The following is a 20,807-nucleotide window of genomic DNA, read 5'->3' on the forward strand; positions in this document are numbered from 1 at the left end:
AGGCCCCTCACCCACTCTCCAGAGAGAAGCTCGAAGCCTTCCTTACCTACGAAAATGGACGAAACCGGTCTGGCAAAGGTCTGGGACCCCTCCGGGTTCTCTGTCGGTAAAGCCTTTCCGCAGTGAGGGCAGAATTTGAACGTTGCTTGGAGACTTTTGCCACAGTCTGGACAGAAGTTGCTCATGCTAGAAAACACAAGAGTGCGGGAGGGAACGGGAAGGTGAAAGAGAAACTTAATCCACTGCCAAGTTCCTTATGGGGTTGCGATTGCAAAAGAAAGAAAAGCAATTACTCACAGAATATATCCTCAGGAAGTGGCCACTCCTTAAATGAGTTCCCGCCCACTGTGTCTAGCCTCTAGCCAGCTGTCTCTAAGGGCCCAGGGCAAAGAGGAAACAGGACAAAGCAGAAACTGCAGATCTCAGCAGAGACAGGAGAGTGTCTTGAAGTCAATAAAATTACATAGGAACCGAAACCAGTTTGGCTCAGTGGTAGAGCGTCAGTCTGCGGACTGAAAGGTCCCGGGTTCGATTCCGGTCAGGGGTCAGGGGCATGTACATTGGTTGCGGGCACATCCCCGGTACGGGGTGTGCAAGAGGCAGCTGGTCGGTGTTTCTCTCTCATCGACGTTTCTAGCTCTCTCTCTCTCCCTTCCAATCTGTAAAAAATCAATAAAAACATAATTAAAAAAAAATTACATAGGAGCACTGCTCTAATCACAGAAGCACTGAGGGAGAGACAGCTGATGCTCACCAAAAAGCCACCGGATCTCCTATACTTCCCAGGATACCTTGCAGTCAGGTTGGGGCCACATGACTAGTTCTAGCCAATGGAGTCTAAGTGGAAGTCATTTTTCTGGCTGAAGCAGTTGCACATGTGTCAAACACAAGGCCAGCGGGCCAAATCCAGCCCGCCAGGCCTTGCAATGTGGCCCACACCGCGCTGTCATCACTGCACTCCGCAGTCAGTTTATGACATTGTCAGTTTATGACTCTTCAGTAAACCATTCGGCCCGCGATTTAGGCTGGATTTTAGATTTTGGCCCCTTCTCTGATTGAGTTCGACACCCCTAAGAGCCTTAGTACTTCTTTGGGCTTCCCCTCCCCTGCAGGGATGGCCCTGGAGGACACATACTCCAAAGGATACAGCTACGAGATGAAGGAGGTCTGGAAGCTCCTGATCAGCAAATAAACTATTGTATTGAGCCACCAAGATCTCAGGGCTTATATGTTACCGCAGCACAACCTATCCTATCCTAACTTAGTGAGACAGCAGGTACTGATTGCATTTTCCTCTAAGCCTTGTGTATCTCTGGAATATCTCCTAGTACTTTAAAAATCAAAACCAAACTCGCACATAGAGCCTACCACCAATGAAGATATGACGGGTGTATTCATTTGCCAAGGCTGCCATAAATAAATACCACAGACAGGGTGACTTAAACAACAGGAATTTATTTTCTACACAGTTTTGGAGGCTAGACATCAGAGATCAGGGCACCAACCAGCTTGGTTTCCTCAGAGGCCTCCCTCCTTGGCTGGCAGATGGCTGCCTTCTCACTGTGTCCTCACATGGTCTCCCTTCTGTCTGTGTCCTATTCTCATCTTCTCATAAGGACCCCAGTCATATTAGGTTAGGGTCCTGCCTCAGTCTGTCTGGGCTACTATAATAACGCTAGAGGCCTGGTGCACGAAATTCATGCACGGGAAAGGGGTGTCCCTCAGTCCAGCCTGCAACCTCTCCAATCTGGGACCCCTGTAGGATCAGGCCTAAACAGGCAGTTGGCCATCCCTCTCACAATCCAGGACTGCTGGCTCCCAAATGCTCACCTGCCTGACTTCCTGATTGCCCCTAATCGCTTCTGCCTGCCAGCCTGATCACCCCCTAACCACTCCACTGCCAGCTTGATTGGTGCCTGAATGCTCTCTTGCCAGCCTGTTTGCCCCTAACTGCCCTCCCTTGCAGGCCTGGTCCCCCCCAACTGCTCTCCCCTGCAGGCCTGGGTTCCCCTCAACTGCCATTCCCTGCAGGCCCAGTTGCCCCCAACTTTCCTTCACCCCTAACTGCTCTCCCCTGCAAGCTTGATAGCCCCCAACTGCCCTCCCTTGCAGGCCTGGTCCCTCCCAAATGCCCTCCCCTGCTGGCCATCTTGTGTCCACATGGGGACAGCCATCTTGTGTGTTGGAGTGATGGTCAATTTGCATATTACTCTTTTATTAGATAGGATATCACAGACTGGGTGGCTTATAAACAACAGAAACTTGTTTCTCACAGTTCTGGACCCTCCAGGATGGGCAGAGTGTGTAACCCAGAGACCCTGTCATGGCCACAACAGTCCTCCTGGGACTAAAATATGACAGCAGTTACACAAAAGAGAGAGCAGCTGCAGGATGTTGGTGGGAACAGAGCTGAAGATACATGTGCCGAGGGGATGGTACCTTTATGAGATCACGGTCTGGCCCTCAGAAGCACTGGGCTGGAATCTCCATCGTGACAGTGTTCTGTAAGAGAATAAAGATAGGCGGACTCAGGCTCACTTCAGTGTAAGGGAAAGATAACGGCTCATGTGTATTGAGCACCGGCTATGCAGCCAGCATGTGCTAATCTCACTCATTCACTGAATAATCATTCACAGAACTCCGAATGTGTGCCGATCTCAGGGGATACAGCAGCAAAGGAAACACAGCTCTGCACCCGACAAAGCTCACCTTCCGGGGTGGGTTAGGACAAGATAAACAAATGAGCAATTACTTAATGATCCAGGTGGGGAACATCCGGCCAGCGAGCTGTATAAATAAGGTCTGGCCCTTTCAAGGGATTCGGGGTGAGTTAATGAACTGTTTGACTAAAGAGAACAGACTAATTTTTTTAACTTGATAATTTTGTATGGCCCACGAATGATGTTATAAATATTCCAATGGCCCTTAGCAGAATAAAGGCTCCCCACCCCTAATTTAATACTTGGTAAACGCTCAATAAATATGGACGGAAGAAAGGCGTCTCAGAGTGTTGATGTTAACCTGTCCAAGGTCACATGGCTAGTTCAGGACGATTAAAACCCAAGGCTACATGCCAAAACCGGTTTGGCTCAGTGGATAGAGCGTCGGCCTGTGGACTGAAAGATCCCAGCTTTGATTCCGGTCAAGGGCATGCGCCTTGGTTACGGACACATAAACAGTAGAGTGTGCAGGAGGCAGCTGATCGATGATTCTCTCTCATCAATGTTTCTAACTCTCTATCCCTATCTCTCTTCCTCTCCGTAAAAAGTCAATAAAATATATTAAAAATAAAGATAAAAATAAAACCCAAGGCTCCAACCCTCAGGCTAGTCTTTATCATTCATTCCTTTATTTTATGTATTCAGCCAATATTTACTCAACCTCTGCTCTGGGTTAAATGTTGTGTGTAATCCCGAATGGTTCTGAGAGGTGGCACAGCAAGAGCCAAAGGCTAGACTCCACCTTAGCGGAGGAGAGACAGTTGTTTCTGGACCTTGACCGGCCTCGGCCCCGCCCTAAGCAGAAACCAGGGGTGACGTAGTGCGGGGCTGGGAGGAAGGGGGAGGCGCCTGTCAAACTCCATTAGCTCCACCCATCTCAGTGGTAGCCACGCCCACCAAGAAGAGCCGACGGTGGTAGTGACCAAATATCCCCGCCCCGAAAACTTCTCTCACCCCGAAACCCGCTCCCCGGCCTTCCCGCCCCCCCCCCCCCCCCCGTCCCACAAAGCGTCTTGATGACGTCATAGGCACCACGACCGAACCGGGCACAGGGCACCGGGAGACTTTCCTCCCTGCTAAGTAAACCTCGCCTTCCTCTCACTTCTGGACTTGGTGAGCCGAGTGGAGACCAAATACCTGACTCACTTGGGGGGACACGGACTCACCTGCTCAGTGGCCCCGCGAAAACTTCCGCCGGGGAAGAAGGCGCTGCGCGCGCATTCTCCGCCCTGAGGCAGACCTGCGCCCGCGCAGGCGCCGCTTGCCCCGCGCCAGCCCTCGGCCCGTGTCTTCCCCCCGAACTACATTTCCCATAGGCCTTCGCGGCAAAGCGTGCCCTTTGACTCGAAGCTGGGGGTGGAATTATTCGCTGACGGCCCACCCCCTACTTCAGCCTCTTTGGAACGCTGCCTAGCTCTACTGCGCATGCGCCACACTACAAGGCGCGCTTCCGCCAATCAGCAGACCTCACATTTCTCCCGCCTCGGCGCGCGTCTCCTCAAGAAGCCAGTTTTCCTCAGCGTGTTTCTATGGCAACCGTGGGGTTGTCTCCTTGGAAAAAAATCAAAAGCCCCGCCCTCCCCTCCTTCTAGAAAGCAGAAGGCGGGTTAGATTGTTCTTCGACGGAATAAAAACTGGACTGTTCAATCCAGTCACCGCCTGATTTCGGGTCTGTCTGTACTCGCGAAGCGCGGGAACCTCTCGGCGGGCGGAGACGGGCCGGCGAGCAAAGCCCTCTGGGAAGCCCGGTCGCGGCGCTGGCGCGGCGGGTCCCGCGTGGAGAAAATTCCGAGGTTCGCGCGGCACCGGAAGTGGCTCTGAGGAGGCCGGTGTGAGAGGATTCGGGTCTCCGGCTCCGCCCGGGCCGGAGTCAGTCGCGTCTGTTAGCTCGGCGGACCACCCTCTCGAGGTGAGGAGGTGCGGGGCCGGGGTCGCTGAGGACTCGGGGGGCCGGGGCGGGTCGGTCTTTCCTGAGGGGAACGGGCTGCCCCTGCGGCGTCTACGGCGAACGGCGCGTCGCCTCGGGCGGCGGGGCTCGGTGGCGGCTTAGGGGCCCGGCTCGGGTTCAAGTGGTTTCCAGCCCTCGGCGGGCGGCAGCCCCGTGGGAAGCGGTGCCATTTCATTTTATTTGGGGAGAGGAAACTGAAGCAGGAGGGGGTGTCGTTGGCAGAAGCGGGCGGGATCTTGAATAAGGTGAGCAGACGTCCCGCTTTTGGCGGGACATTCCGATTTGGAACAATTTGTCCCGCGGCGTTTTAAAAAAATGCCAAAACCGGTTTGGCTCAGTGATAGAGCGTCGGTCTGCGGACTGATGGGTCCCAGGTTCGATTCCGGCCAAGGGCATGTACCTTGGTTGCGGGCACATCCCCGGTGCGGGGTGTGCAGGAGGCGGCTGGTCGATGTTTCTCTCTCATCGACGTTTCTGACTCTATCTCTCTCCCTTCCTCTCTGTAAAAAAAATCAATAAAATATATTAAAAATAAATAAAAATAAATAAGTCCCGATTTTTCAGAGACAATAAAGCAACAAGCAGGCTGTCAGATAACAGCGGGGAGGGGAGGGAGATCTGGGGGAGATAGAGATCCACCGAAGGACTTGTATGCATGCATATAAGCATAACCAATGATCGCAAAACTCTGGGGAGGGAGGGCATGTATGGGAGTGGGGGGGGATTGGTAAGATATGTACACATATAATACCTTAATAAAAAAAAATGAAAGAGGAAGAAAAAAAAGAAAAATGCTTTAAAAAACAAAAGTCCCGATTTTTGGAAAGATTCTTTTCCCCCAAAATCGGGACTGTTTTAAAACGCCGCGGGACAAATTGTTAAAAATTGGGACGTCTGGTCACCTTAGTCGTGAGGGGAATGAAGGCGTTTTTCCGGGTGGGGGTGAAGGGGTTGGACATTGGTGTGAGCGCTGTCTGCCCCGCGCCGCGCTGGCCTCGCGTCTTCTCCCGTCACCTCCGCATCGGCGCCGGGGAGGAGTGCACCTCCTGGGTCTCAGCGGATAACCTGAGCGTCTTCTCCGAAATCAGGCTTTACAAAGGGAATAGGGGGCGTATTTCATCAGATCTAGGGCAGTTCGTGGAAAGAAACTCTTTCTGCCAGGAAAGGCGCGAAGAGTCACTGAAAGGAAGAAAGGCTGGACATAGCCTGTGGCCGTTTGGGTTAAGTTTTGCCGCCAATTCCTGAATGAAGTTCTGGTGTTTAGAGCTTTTTGGGTTTCAGAGTTCCAGAGAAGGGACTGTGGGTCTGTTGTATTCGTCTCATTTTGTATCCGTGGGAATTGAGGAGCAGAGAGGGTAAATGATCTGGCCATGGTCTCCATTCTATCTATTATTATATATAATAAGAAGAGGCGAGAAGGGAGACTCTAGGGCAAGCTTGTCAAACTCGAAGGCTAACGCGGGCCTAATAAACAAGGTGTAAGTGTACGTGGGCCGCAAAAAAACAAAAGCTTCGATTTTCATAGAAACGTAGATTTATTTATTTATTTATTCATTTAAAGATATAGACAGTGAGCTGTTCGTGCCTACTTTTTATACTTTATTAAATTTCATTGATTTTTTTCAGAGAGGAAGAGAGAGGGACAGAGAGTTAGAAACATCGATGACAGAGAATCATGGATCAGCTGCCTCTTGCATACCCCCTAGTGGGGATGTGCCCGCAACCAAGGTACATGCCCTTGACCGGAATCGAACCCAGGACCTTTCAGTCCACAGGCCGACGCTCTATCCACTGAGCCAAACCGGCTTCAGCTGGCATAATATTTTTTAATGAAGTAAAAAGCAACTATGTAAGATAAAGTATTATCCCATGAAATTTTTGTTATGTGTGAATGAGCAGTCGTTTTATATATGTCTATAATAATAAAAGCATAATATGCTAATTAGATCAGATGTCCTTCTGGGCACCTTCTGGATGAAGCTGGGGCCGCGAGGGAAACCTGGGTCCTGGGTTCCATAGGGAAGGTGGTTCCGGCAGCTGCGGGACGATCTACTCTTGCACAAATTTTGTGCATTGAGCCTCTAGTATATTCACTGAGTGGCCAGATTATTAGGGTCTCTGATTGCATAATAATCTGGTCATTCAGTGTGTGTGTGTGTGTGTGTGTGTGTGTGTGTGTGTATCTCTCCTATGTAATAAAAAGGTAATATGCAAATTGACTATCAGTCCAACACACAAAATGGCTGGCAGGGGAGGGCAGTTGTGGGCAATCAGGCCAGTAGGGGTGGGCAGTTGGGGGAGAACCAGGTCTGCAGGAGAGGGCAGTTGCAGGGGACAAGGCCTGCAGGAGAAGGCAGTTGGGAGGGACAAGGCCTGTAGGGGAGGGCAGTTGGGAATGACCAGGCGTGCAGGGGAGGTCAGTTGGGGTACCAGGCCTGCAGGGGAGTTGTTAGGGGGTGATCAGGCTGGCAGGAAGAAGCAGTTAGGGGCAATCAGGCAGGCAGGCAGGTGAGCCGTTGGGAGCCAGCAGTCCTGGATTGTGGGATTGGGCCTAAACGGGCAGCCCGACATCCCTCAAGGGGTCTCAGATTGCCCCCGCCCCATGCATGAATTTTGTGCACCAGCCTCTAGTGTGTGTGTGTGTGTGTGTGTGTGTGTGTATGAAGCCCAGTGCATGAATTCGTGCATGGGTAGGGTCTGGCCAGCCTGGCCAGGGAGAGGGGACATGGGTGGTTGGCCGGCCAGCCTTCTGGTCAAACTCCTGGTCAAGGAGACAATTTGCATATTAGCCTTTATTATTTAAGATATGCACTGAGTGGCCAGATTATTATGCATTCAGAGATCATAATAATCTGGCTACTGCCGAAACCGGTTTGGCTCAGTGGATAGAGCGTCGACTTGGGGACTGAAGGGTCCTGGTCAAGGGCATGTACCTTGGTTGCAGGCACATGCCCAGTAAGGGGTGTGCAGGAGGCAGCTGATCGATGACTCTCATCGATGTTTCTAACTCTATCTCTCTCCCTTCCTCTGTACAAAAAAATCAATAAAATATATATTTTAAAAAGAAAAAAGAAAAAAAAGAAATTCTCCACAGATTTGAATTTTAAAAAAAATAAAAATAAAATAAAATAAAAATAATCTGGCCACTCAGTGTAAAATACACACACACACACACACACACACACACACACATACACATACACACACACACACACACATCTTTGTTTTTGTGGGTCATAGTTAAAAAAAGAAGTTGAAGAACTCTTGCTGCTATAGAAATAGCAACAGTTTGGAGACCAACACAATTGGACTCAAATCCTAGAGATGACAGATAACCCGAAATCTCAGAAGCATTGCCCCAAGGATTCAGTTAGAGACACGTGTGCTCTGTGAACAGACATCCTGTGCTGTGCTAGGACACAGCAGTGTCCTGCAGGTCCGAAACGTGTATTCATTGATTGTGATTAGTGTGAAGAATGGCTGTGAAGTTGCTTTGTAGATTTTGAAGCATAGTGAAGCTTGGGGATGGGGTAGTTTCAATAAATAACAATTGTTGTGATTCCTGCAGGGAGACTCATGTTCTGACTCATCTTACTTCTGGACATTTTGGGGGCTCATCCAGCATGGCCAGGAACTCAATCCTACAAGGAAGGAAGACTGTCTCCCAGTTTCCTTATTCTTCCTGCGGCCTTGCCAGCTGGGAACATGGAGGGGAAGAAGGGGGAGCTTAAACCAGGACTTGGACTGCTGGGCCTAGTTGGCTATTACTGAGGTGAGTCGAGAGTCCTGCCATCCCAGCAGATCATCCCGTCTTTGTTCCAGGCTCACTGTCCTAGGGTGGCCCCAAGCGATCTTGAAGTAAAGCGCTCATGTTCTTTCCAGCTTGGTACCCTTCCAGGAATCCTTATTGCTAGCGGGCTAAATCCAGGTTTCTCAGCTTATTCCTGCATGGTCTGGGTCCTGACCCATCCACGGTCTCTTCTCTTCCCTTTACTCACACATGGGACACTCCCTTCTTGGACCTGTAGTAAAATGTTACGCTAAGCTTCCAGCTCCCAGTCTGGTTTCCAACTCACGATCTGTCCACATCTCATACACCCTCAGCCCCGGGAAGGAAGGGGAACCACTTAAGGTCACCCAGCCTGTGGGAGTGACTTACGTCAAACAAGTGACTTGAACCAAACCTTGGGCCCTAGAGCAAGCATGTCATATTGATAATGAATTACTAATGACTGATTACTGTAAGCACGTTGCATTAAATTCTCTTACCTTGCCTCCCATCTCTGGCTGGTAAGTCACACCACCTTTAAGACGAAGTTCAATTCCCCCACCTTCCCAGAGCTCTGGTCGCCTGTAGCACTGGCTGCTACTTCCACTGAGTAACAAACCCACCTGGATGTAGTTGTCCCTGCCCATGTGTCAGCCCTGCCAGACTGTCACTGCCCTTTGGTCGCTGTGGCCTAGGGACTGTGCAGGAGCTTCCCAACAGCATCTCAAGTTTGAAAGTTTCCATAATAAAACTTAAAATATTTAACAAAAAAAATTGCAAAAGTCAGAAATAAATGGGTTTTAGGATTAGGCAGACCTGATTGAGTTTAAGTCCTGTCTGCGTCCCTTCTCAAAGACCCTACAAAATATGGGGATGCCTAGTCTCTTCGGCCTAAAGGGTCTCACAAGACGATTCTCGCCAAAGACCTGGCACATTGGGGGGATGCATTGAGTGAGCCCCTGACCCCAGCCCCAAAGTCACTGACAGAGTGTTGTGTTTCAGTAACTTGTAACCCTCAAGGACGTGGCCATGGACTTCACTTTGGAGGGCTGGGAGCAGCTGGGGCTGGACCAGGGGGACCTGTTCTGGGACACGGCATTGGACAACTACCAGGATCTCTTCTTGCTGAGTGAGTATGCATCCTGCCCCTGCTTGGTGATCACCCATGGGCTCCCCGTCACCCACAGGATGAACTCCCAGCTCTTGAACACCTCAGAACCAGCGTGATGTAGCTCAGCAGTGCTCAGCTGGCTGATTCTGCCCCCTAGGGGACATTGGCAATGCCTGGCCACCTTTTTGATTGTCACTTAGGGCCATTGGGGGTGCTTCTTGCATCTAGTGGGAAGAGCCCAGAGAAGCTGTCAGATATCCTAGGATGCAAGGACAACCCCACAACCAAGGGTTACCTGGCCCCAAATGTCAGTAGTGACAAGATTGACAAGCCCTCATCCAACCCCTGCCTACCGCTGCAGCAGCATTTCCTCTTTGTCCTTAGAGAGTGGTTCCTTGTGCTGACTCTGTAGGGTCTTCACAGCCGCTCTCCCCTCTGCCTGGCAGACTCCTGTCCCTTCCTTGACTTGGGGCTTCCCTAAGACTGAAACTGTGACTCCATTAGGACTGCCTCTCTCCTGCTCAGCTAGTCACTGCGCCTTCATTTTCTGACTGCTCCTCTTATGCTCTGTCCCCTGCCAGATGGGAGCTTCCTAAGGGCACCTTGCTGTTCACTGGTGTACCCCAACATTTGTAACAAACAATACCTGCCACGGGGACTCAATAAACAATTCCTGAATTAAATGAATGGTGGGAAATGCTGTCAGAAGCCAGGTTATGTGCTGGGTGAGCTCTTAGAACTTTCTCCTTCTACCCACCAGTCACCCCATGAGAAGTTTGTCCATATTTTGTTGAGCACCTTAAACAGGTTCAAAGAGGGGAAGTCATTTTTGCAGCTCTCTTAAGGTTCCTAGGATCACCTCCGCTTTGGTGGTTTACTAAGAGGACGTGAGGACTCGGCCTATCTGTGTTTATCCCATGATCCATCACAGTGAAAGGACACACAGTACAGTTAGCAAAGCGGAGAGGTGCGTGGTGTGAATCCAGGGGAGACTTGTGCCAGCTTTCAGAGCCCTGTCTTCGTGGGGATGACCAGAACATGCTTAATTCCCCCAGCAACAAGGTGTAATAGCACCTGTGAAAGTCGACCAGGGACACACTAACTAGAGACTCCACACCCAGGGTTTTTATTCAGGGCTTGTTATGTAGACACACTCTGCTTGGAATGTACCAGCAGCCCAGACGCTCAGCAGGAAAGCCGGTGTTCAGCAGTACAGTTTGTGCACAGGGAGCCCCGCTGACTGGTTAGAAATGCTGGACCCTCCCCAAATCCAGGTTCCCAGGCTCCGCCAAGGGCACCCTTGTGAGCAGGCCGTTCCAAGAGCAGCAGCCTGCTCTGTTAGCCCTTTTCCCTGGGCTCTGACCACCGGCGGGCACAGTGAGCAAATGGCACGGCTGAGAGTCCGGTTGGGACCTGTGCAGCTCCAGGGCCAGGGCACCCCAGCTCCATGTCATCCGGATCAACTCATTTCCCTTTCTCTAGTTTCTCAGTTCTTTCTTTTCTGAAAACAAGAATAATTTATTCCAAAAGACAAAGAAAAGACTATATACTAGAACTGTATTTGATATAGTTTTACCACATTGGAACAGCTTTCCTCCAAACTGTACTCAAGGAGTGCCATAGAAGCAGCTTAGAAATGTCTGTCCTTTGTTGCCCCTGCACATCTGTGTGTGTATATGAAGAGGGTATTAGTTTCCTATGGCTGCTTCTCAAATACCACAAATGAGGTGGCTTAAAACAATACATTTATTCTTACAGGTCTGCAGATCAGAAGCTCACAATAGGTCTGAGTGGGCTAAAATCCAGGTGTTGGCAGGGCTGGCTCCAGGGGAGAATCTGTTTCCTTGCCCCTTTTCAGCTTCTAGCAGCTCCTGCATTGCTTGGCTCATGGCCCCTTTCTTCACCTTTACAGCCACCAGGGCCTTTCCTCCACTGTAGCACACATACCTGGATTATAACTGCTCCCTTCCTTGCAGAGGTTTGGGGAGGGCAGTATGCAGGGCTGCTGGGGCTCTAGCACCTGAACATCCTCTATCACAGGGCTTACCCCCCAGAGGCCTGGGGCAATGTGTACGCCACAGGTGAACAGTGAATTAAAAATGGTTAAGTATGGACCCGTCCAACTGGCAAGTTCTACTCATCCCTTGAGCTGTTCCAAGTCCTTTGTCTGCAGCCCTAGCTTTCATAGCTCTGACCACCCTGGATTGTGACTGTGTGAGTCCTTCTCTTCCACTGGACCAGGAACCCTGCAGGGCAGGCATCTCAGAGTCGCTCAGTGCAGCATCTGGCCCCCAGGGCTGTGTGCTAGATAAAGTGTGGAATCGTCAGGAGAAAGAAGCTTGCCGCTGAGTGGCTGGATGGCCCTCCACATCTTGGTTGATGGCAGTGCTGTTCTCTCTCCTTGCAGACCCTCCAAATCCGACCTCCTGTCCAGATGGTGGGGAAGAGCTGGAGATCCCGGAGCAAGGAAGTCCAGAAGTGACAGGCCCTGGTGAGTGGGTGGGGAGGGGCCACTGGCACCTGGTGCGAGGATGGTGGGGTCCTGTGGCATGGCTCTCTGTCCTCAGATGGAGTATGTCTACCCAAACATCGGACCCCCGGCTTCTGGGCTTCTATTTCCACGTGCTGGCTTCTGTCTGCCTGTCCCAACCAGGATCAGGACACTGCATGCCCTCCTTGTCTCTTTACCTCAACATTCAGCTCGTGGCTGCCCTGGTGCCTTTTCTCTGTTCCCTCCTTGGTCCTTCCGGTCTCAACAGGGGGAGGTCTTCTGTTCTCCAAGTTGGTCTCCATTTTCCTGCCTCATGCCCCTTAAGTACAGTGGACACCCTGGTGTCCTGTTTCGACCTCTTTGTACAGGCCCAGCCCTCTTTCCTGGCCCACAAGGAACGGTAGATGGCCACAACTCAAGCCTGGGCATTTCTGCCCTCTCCTACCCAGGCCACAATTCTCCCAGGAGGATCAGGTTAAGCAGTGAAGATGCCCCAGTGTGATGCTGGTCAAGACATCCCCAGTGGGAGAAAGAAGAGGGTTAAGCAGTGAAGATGCCCCAGTGTGATGCTGGTCAAGACATCCCCAGTGGGAGAAAGAAGAGGCAGGGGCCTTGCCTGGGATGAGAGGCTTTTCTCGTGGTTCGCCCTGAACCAGAAACCATGGAGAAGTGTCTGCACAGCTAGTCAGCGTGCAGCTCCATTCTTGCCTCACGTCAGGAGCTCGTGAGTGTTTTCACAGAGGTGACTAGCCCAGGCCCAGGTTCCTGCTCTCTGGATTTCTCTTTCTGCCACCACAACACAAAGCTGTTTCCAAGCACGTGGAGCCACACCTTTATTAACGTGTAAATATAGCCTCCATGGGAACAGTCGTATGGCGTTGTTACCATTTAGATCTTGTCCCTTGATCAGTGCACTTCTCTAGGAAGTAAGCCTCTGCTGATGAGGGTGATGGTGAAGAGTATCTGCTGAGAGACCCTCTCCTTCCTGTGGAGGTCCTGCAGCCCAGCTCCCATCTTAACTGTCTTAGACGTGGGTTTCCTTTTCCTGTGATGAGGGTTACAGCTGGATAATCACTATTCTAGCCTCTTCTCCTTCATCCCTTGATGGACAGGCTTGACTCAGGATTCATCCCCTGTTCTCTCTTGTCTGTATCCTCACCCTGCAGCTCCTGCCTTTTCACCCTAGGAAACAGGAGACATTTACACTTTCTCTCTTTCAGACACAGCTGAGGCCAAGATTTCCCCTTTGCCACAGGAATTCTCGGATGAACTCTCTCAGGAGATACTGGAGTCGTTTTCCAAGGATGGCCTCTGGAACTCTAACTTCGAAGAAGCCTTCACAGGCGAGAGCTGGTTAGATAGTTTTCTAGAAGATACAGAAGGTCTTATAAGCTCTGAAATTGTCACCAACAAGGAAAGTTCCACAGAGTGCAAAAGTCATGAACTCAAGAGTGGCCTTGGTCCTGAGTCCTTCCTTTTCACAGGAGAGGATTCCCTGACCCATGACCTTTCCGAGAAGAACGTGACACCAGCTAAGTCTCAGGAATGTAAGAATGACATTGGCTCCCACTTAGACCAGAGTCAGCTGGATGTTGCCCAGGACGGGGTGATACCATATAAATGTAGTGAATGTGGGGAGAGCTTCAGCCGGAGTTGCCATCTTATCCAGCATTGGATTAATACTCATATGGCGGAGGAACCAACTGGGAATCAAGAGTATGAGAATAGTTTCAACCAGATTTCTTGCCTTTCTGCCTATCCAAGGACTCACACAGGTTACAAATCCTATGTGTGTAACAAGTGTGGGAAAACGTTTAGTAACAACTCACACCTTCTGAGGCATCAAAAAATTCACACCAGAGAGAAGACACGTAAGAGTCAAGACAGTGACCATTCATCAGGTCTTGTCTCACAGATTGTTAAACAGCAGAAAACCCACAGAATTCATAAATCCTACAAGTGTAATGAGTGTGGCAAGAGTTTCAGCCGAACCTTTCATCTTATTCAGCATCAGAAGACCCACACTCGGAAACACTATGAATGTGTCAAATGCAAGGCCACCTTCAACTTCAACAAATACCTCCTCCAACATCAGAAAATTCATGCTTCAAAAACTACCTCTAAGTGTCAGGAATGTGGGAAGACCTTCAAGCATAGCTCATCCCTCATTAAACACCAGTCTACTCACTCGGGAGAAAAACCTTATAAGTGTGACGAGTGTGGGAAGTGCTTCAGCCATAGCTTGACCCTAAAGAGCCACCAGAGGGTTCACAGTGGAGAGAAGCCTTACAAATGTAGTCAATGTGAGAAAGCCTTCTACCGAAACACTCATCTGAATGAACATCAGAGAATTCACACGGGCTACAGGCCCCACAAATGTAACAAATGTGTCAAAAGTTTCAGCCGGCCTTCCCACCTGATTCGACACCAGTCTGTTCATGCCGTAGAAAAGCCCTACAGATGTGCTGAATGCAATGAGACCTTCAGCCATAATGAACGGCTTGTCCAGCACCAAAAAATGCATGCTATGGACACCCGCTATGAATGTCAGGAGTGTGGTGAGCGCTTCATTTGCAGCTCGACTCTAACTTGCCACCTGAGCATTCACACCCAAGAAAAACAAGGACTTGATGGGAGCGGCGAGATCTTGAATCAGAACCTAGAACAGAAAGATCATCCAAGGGGTGGCGAGAAGCACTTCAAGTGTAACACGTGCGAGAAAACATTCAGCTGCAGCAAATACCTGACTCAGCATGAGAGGCTTCATACCAGGGAGAAGCCATTTGAGTGTAAACAGTGTGGAAAAGCCTTTGTCCAAAGTGCACAGCTCATTCGCCACGAGATCATACACTCTGGAGTGAGGCCATATAAATGTGAGGACTGTGGGAAGGCCTTCAGCCGAATCACCTCCCTTACCAAACATCAGTTCATCCACAAGAGCGAGCACCCCTTTAAGTGTAATGAATGCGGAAAGACTTTCAGCCAAAGTGTCCATCTCTCAGAACATCAGTTAACTCACACTGCAGAGAAACCCTTTAAATGTAATCAGTGTGACAGAGTCTTTGTGCAGAGTAAGTACCTTATTCAGCACCAGAAAAGTCATGCCAGAAAGAGATCTTATGAATGTAATGAATGTGGAAAAACATTTAAACACAACTGGCGCCTTTCCAAGCATCAGAGAGTTCACACGGGTGAGAATCCATATAAATGTGGTGACTGTGGGAAAACGTTTAGCCTGAAAGCTGTACTTGTTCGACACCAGAGAGTTCACACCAGAGAAAAGCCTTATGTTTGTCAGGTGTGTGGGAAAGCCTTCAGCCAGAACTCGTGCCTTTCTATTCACCAGAGAGTTCACACTGGAGAGAAGCCCTATCTGTGTGCTGAATGTGGGAAAGCCTTTTCCCAGAAAGCAAATCTGAGGCAGCACGAGAGAATTCACACTGGGGAGAAGCCTTACATCTGTGATGTGTGCGGGAAAACCTTTAGCCTCAGTTCCCATCTCAGTCAGCACCAGCTAATTCACACCCAGGAAAAGCAATATCAGTGTCAACACTGTCAGAAAGCTTTTGGCTGCTACTTAGGTCTCCGTCGACACCAGCAAGTTCACACTCAAAAGTAACAAGTAGCAATACTACCTGTGGTCGCCAGGTGACAGCAGGACCTGCCATCTGAGACCTAAAATTGAAACATTCACATTGTAAGTCCATCCTTCCCCTGCCCCTGAAATATATATAGATCTCTATATTAATAAAGATTGATTAGCAAATTTGCACACAAGTTTAATTAAAACAGTGAAAATACAAAAGAAGCTGTGCAGTATCCAAATTCAGAGGTAGACTCTAGCCAGTCTCCCCAGTTAAATTTCACCTCTGCCATTTGCTACCTAAGTGACTTAGAGAGAGTCATGGAACTTCTCAGGGCCTCAGTATCCTCATCTGTAAAATAAGTAAAATAATAGTTACCTACCTCAGAGAGATGTGAGGATAAACTGATGTAAAGCACTTAGCACTAAGTGGCCAGCACATACTAAGTACTCGCCAAGCATGAGCTATACATATACTTTATATACAACATAAACGTACTCTAGGAGAATGAGAAGCTCTTTATATTTACTGCAGTTAATGCTCTTACTAATATGCGTGGCTTTAATTTTAAAGATTTTCTCCAAAATGCCCCTGGCTTAATTTGGTTCTCCAATCCTAGCACATTCAACTTTAAAAGAAAAAAATCTAACCTTTTCCTTCCCTCCAGCTTTTTTCTGTCCCAGTATTTTCTTAACTAGCCCACAGAAAGTCAAGAAGAGCACTTAAATTAACATCAAATGGCTAAAACTTTTAACTTTCTACTCGTAACCTCTCATTCAAAAGGACCCTTTCCACATATACATGCCAAATTATTTTTTCTAATCCTCACCCAAGGACATGTTCCTATTGATTTTTATAGGGACGGGGAGAGAGGAGGCATTCATTGGCTGCCTCCTGCACGTGCCCTGACCAGGGATCAAATCTACAACCTAGGTAGGTGCCCTGACTGGGAATTGAACCCACAACCTTTTGGTGTACGGGACCACACTCCAACCAATTGAGCCACTCAGCCAGGACCACATGCCACCTTTTCCCATAATCTTCCCATGTTTAAAGTTACTGGTTATATAAGGAACCCATTTTTTTTTGTTAATTGGAGTTAGTGATCCTGGAACAGCTGGATCCAGTTAGGAAAGCTGCACTGGATATTGTCACAGTGCACACTACACGGAGGATGTGCTTGGTGGTGGAAATTGTGATGGACTGCTGGAATCTTCTACGTGCACCATTTGTCCAAGTTGGCTACTCACCAGGCACTTTCCCAGGAGCCAGGACAGGGAATGTCAGTATGGTAAGCCCTGCCCTTGCCTCGAAGCTTCTGGAATCCAAGGGAAATTGGTCCCATTTTCACAGAGGAGTGGTTTGTTGACAAGTGACGTCTTAAAATGCCACATTCCCTCGTGTCACAGCGAGTTCTAGGGCCGCTGAGGATTGTTAGAGCCCAGTAAGGAAAAGAGCTTTCCTGTTGGAGCCATCAAGTCGACAGCTCACCTTGGCCAGGCCTGTGCTACAGCTGAGACTCACCTCACGGAACCACACAACCTGCTCCTCTAGATGGCAGCTCCTCTCTGGGCCTTTGTGCCCTACCCACTAAGTGAACAAGTGACATGTCTGCTGAAGCACAAACAATCCTAGACATTGGACACTTAATATCTTTCATATTCTTGGTGCTAAAAAAGTGTAAGAGTATGTTTCCTATGGCTCTTGGACTTTTTAAGCCTTGCACTTTGAGTTCTGCTGGTTGGTTTTGTTCTTGAAATTGGGAACTTAATGGTTAATCATTAGGCTAACTGTGAAGTAGGGAGCATACTGGTTTTCTAATGGCCAAAATGTCCCACTCCCTGTGCATGGTCCCTGCCCCTGAAACTGTCTAGTTTGGGTGACAGGCCAGTGGGGTCTACAAAGTGTTGCGGGATGGGGGAGAGGTGGGAACTCAAAATGAGTTGAAGTGTATTCAATGAAGAGTTTTAATACTAAACTCACAGGTCAAAAACCCTGTGGAAAGTCAGCAGCTTGGGGGGGGGGGCAGTTTTCATAACCAATGACCTGTGTTGCTATGAGCCAGGGTAGAAATGCCCTCCTTGTGTGTATGTTGATTCTCTGATTAAAGTTTTGAGTCTGAAAGTGTCGGTTCCTTCTCTCAGCCTGGTGCCACACGCCTGGCTAGATACTGGGCATACAGTGTTACCAGTTTCCATGTCCCAGTGGGGCAGGGCTTGCCGCGGTGAGAACCATCCCTTAAGAGGGCAGTTAAGTCTGTTTTCCCAAAGACTGGGAGGGAACCACACAAGTTCAGCCAGTCTCAGAAACGTTAACAAACACTTCCATTCTAGTGCAATCCTCAGTAATCAAGGAGAAAGCATGGTATTGTCTCTACAAAGACACAGCAGGCCTCAGGCTCAGGCAATAATTTTTACTAGAATTTAATACCTTTTGGCTCTTGGTATTAAATTCTTGCCACTTTTTCTCCTTTACTGACAATATACTACCTTCTTGCTCATGGTAGTGACAGAAAGTCCTCTTTATTTTTTTAAGATACCTTTCTTATTAATTTCAGAGAGGAAGAGATGGGGAGACTAAGATAGAAACATCAATGGTGAGAGCATTTTTTGGCTGCCTCCTGCACACCCGACACGGGATTGAGCCCCCGTGTCCTGACTGGGAATCGAACTGACCTGGTTCATAGGTCAACACTCAACTACTGAGCCATGCCAGCCAGGTGCAATTCCTCTTTAAAAATAAATTGGTTTAAGGGGAGGATGGGGGAGTAAACTGAATGAAAGGGAAAATATGTGGTACACGTGTACATTAAAAATTGAGTTGCATGAGGCTTGGGGAACACGGAGTTAACTAAGCCTAGCACTGCTAAGCCAAGAGACTTAGCTGAATTAGATTATGCGGTGGCAAAACAGTTAAAAGTGTCAAATCTCAGTAGTTGAACAGAGCAGAGGTTTATTTTGCTCACATTACATGTCCACTGTGTGGACAAGGTGGGTGGCTGGCTGGCTCTGTCCTATACACTCGAGAGACCAGGTTAGAGTCCCTTGGTTACCACAGCAGGAAAGGAGAGAGCCTGCAACCGAGTTACATGCTTTTGACTGAAATCAAACCTGGGACTCTGGTCTGCAGGCCAACACTCTATCCTCTGAGCCAAACCAGTTACAGCTCACCAGGTACCTAGTTTAGCACTTCTTAGTTGGGATTCAGAAATCTGTGTTTTAACAACTCCACCAGGTGATTCTCATCATGAGAGAAGTTTGGGAAACACTGCCCTAGAATAATGGTTTTCAAGTTTTCTACTCACAACTTGTTCTTGCATTAGTGTTTTCTAAAGTGTGGGTGACACCCATATTTTGGAAGATGACACTATATTAAATATCAACTCACACACTAAGAAGGCCACTTCCTTTTCAAGTCTGTTGATGCTTCTGGTAAACCTAATGTTGAGAAGATACTCTTTTAAGAAACCACACCTGAGAGCTCACTGCATAAAACAGATAAAGATGGACACACTCTGGCCGAAGGGTTAAGGAAACTTGCCCCTGTTGACCTGTTGTTCAGGGTGATTTAGAGCTGTGCCTGGCACCCAAGATGCAAAAAGTATAATGAATACTTTTTAGTAGTTATCAGCACTAAAACTAACGCCGTATTTTTTTTTTCAACACTATCCTTGGCTCATAAGCACACAACACATTACTATACATTTTATTTATTTTGTAAGGTTAGTACTTACAAAACTTGGAACCCTAGTGCTTGACCTCGACCTTAGCTCGACACCTAGCAAGAAGTGATTGAAAATCCATTATTAATAAAATAATAATAACAGATTTATACTAGACATTTACTTCCTTAGAAAGTGAGCTTAGAAAACGCAAACAGCCAAAACCGGTTTGGTTCAGTGCATAGAGCGTCGGCCTACGGACTGAAAGCTCCCGGGTTCGATTCCGGTCAAGGGCATGTACCTTGGTTGCGGGCACATCCCCAGTAGGGAGTGTGCAGGAGGCAGCTGATCAATGATTCTCTCTCATTGATGTTTCTGACTTTATCCCTCTCTCTTCCTATCTGTAAAAAAAATCAATAAAATATATTTTTTTAAAAAAAGAAAAACACAAACCTGAGAAACTAAGCTGGCTCCACACCATTCAATTCAGCCAGTGAGTCCCCAAACCAAGAGCAAGAGAAGAGCAGTGACCAACCTAGACGAAGCCCCCCAATCCTCTCCAAGCCTTGAGAAGGATCCTGGGTACCAACCAGCATTCTCAGCAGGAACATCAGCGCGTTCCGCTCACAACGGCCTCATTGGCTCAAGCCTCCTGCTCCCACCAGCCAATCCCCGCGCTAGCCCTGCACATAGCCCCGCCCCCACCCTCCTCTACCCCGCCTCTCATCTTGCCCCCGCCTGGCCTCTGGCTGCGAGCTAGCCAGCCTTAAGGGGGTGCCCCATTGGCTGGCGCCAGCTTCTCGCGCCTCTGTCTCGTTAGGTGGCCTAGGAACCCGAAAACGCTCTTCTGGCCAAACACGGGGTCCTCAAGTTCCTGGCAATTGAGACTTGGACCTCTGGTTCGCTTCCTGTAGGCATGTCCCCATTGCCACGCTGCGTGCGCAGCTCCCGTGCTGGGCACGCCTCTGCGCCTCATGAACTACACTTCCCAGATCTCCCTGGGATTCAGGCTTCTCCGGGCAAAGGCTGAAAGGAGCCCTGGAGTCCTGCAGTCCGGGGCGACTCTCGCTTGGGGTACATGGATGTCAAAGGCTTCTTCTGGCTTCAGGAGGCGGGATGGAGAAGGAGAAGGCTGCACAGTTCGTTTCCTCTAGACAGACTACATCCTGAAAACTAACGAGCGCTAGCGTCCGTCTCCAGGGCAACCGTCAACTGTGGAAATGAAGAGTGGTCTCCATAGCAACTATCTGAGCAGTGGCTCTAGGCAAGAGCATCCTTCATTGCAGGCACCTTCAAGTAGTATGGATGCGCTACAAAAGAGCGTGCTGTGCTCATAAAACTTAATGGAATGAGTCTGTTGGAGCACAAGGGAGGGAGGAAAACCGGGTAGGTGGGGAGGGGAAGTACATCAATCAATTGATATTTCTTGAGAACTTACTGTGTCCCAGGCAATGCCCTAGGTGCTGGGGATATAGTGGTGAAAGACACACATGCGACCCAGCGGCCCAGGACCAGCGCCCAGG

General features: G+C 49.1%; 2 protein-coding genes and 1 long non-coding RNA gene across 4 annotated transcripts in view; 1 reads left to right on the forward strand and 2 right to left on the reverse strand.

Moving 5' to 3' along the window:
* Window positions 1–4,013, reverse strand: part of VRK3 (VRK serine/threonine kinase 3) — a 29,978-nt gene extending 25,965 nt beyond the window's left edge. Inside the window, exons 1-3 of one of the 2 annotated variants that reach the window (XM_084906097.1) lie at window positions 3,887–4,013; window positions 2,440–2,502; window positions 47–186 (exon numbers count right to left, since the gene is read on the reverse strand). In XM_084906097.1, coding sequence (XP_084762223.1) covers window positions 47–185 — 139 coding nt within the window. In that variant the 5' untranslated portion in view covers window position 186; window positions 2,440–2,502; window positions 3,887–4,013. The remainder of the gene's footprint in view (window positions 1–46; window positions 187–2,439; window positions 2,503–3,886) is intronic. The other variant, XM_084906098.1, reaches the window with a different exon arrangement.
* Window positions 4,014–4,253: 240 nt separating this feature from the next.
* ZNF473 (zinc finger protein 473) lies at window positions 4,254–17,739 on the forward strand. Its single transcript, XM_084905875.1, has 5 exons — window positions 4,254–4,629; window positions 8,237–8,440; window positions 9,440–9,566; window positions 11,956–12,039; window positions 13,260–17,739. The coding sequence occupies exons 3-5, from the start codon at window positions 9,467–9,469 to the stop codon at window positions 15,656–15,658; spliced, it is 2,583 nt and encodes an 860-aa protein (XP_084762001.1). The 5' UTR covers window positions 4,254–4,629; window positions 8,237–8,440; window positions 9,440–9,466; the 3' UTR covers window positions 15,659–17,739.
* On the reverse strand, window positions 12,593–19,974 carry LOC311633528. Its single transcript, XR_014796975.1, has 3 exons — window positions 19,738–19,974; window positions 15,675–15,714; window positions 12,593–13,221 (listed from the first exon to the last, which is right to left on the reverse strand). It is a non-coding gene; the product is annotated as an uncharacterized lncRNA (long non-coding RNA).
* Window positions 19,975–20,807: the final 833 nt, after the last annotated feature.

This window comes from Pipistrellus hanaki (assembly GCF_964339955.1).
Source record: "Pipistrellus hanaki genome assembly, chromosome: 15".
Classification (NCBI taxonomy): Eukaryota; Metazoa; Chordata; class Mammalia; order Chiroptera; family Vespertilionidae; genus Pipistrellus; species Pipistrellus hanaki.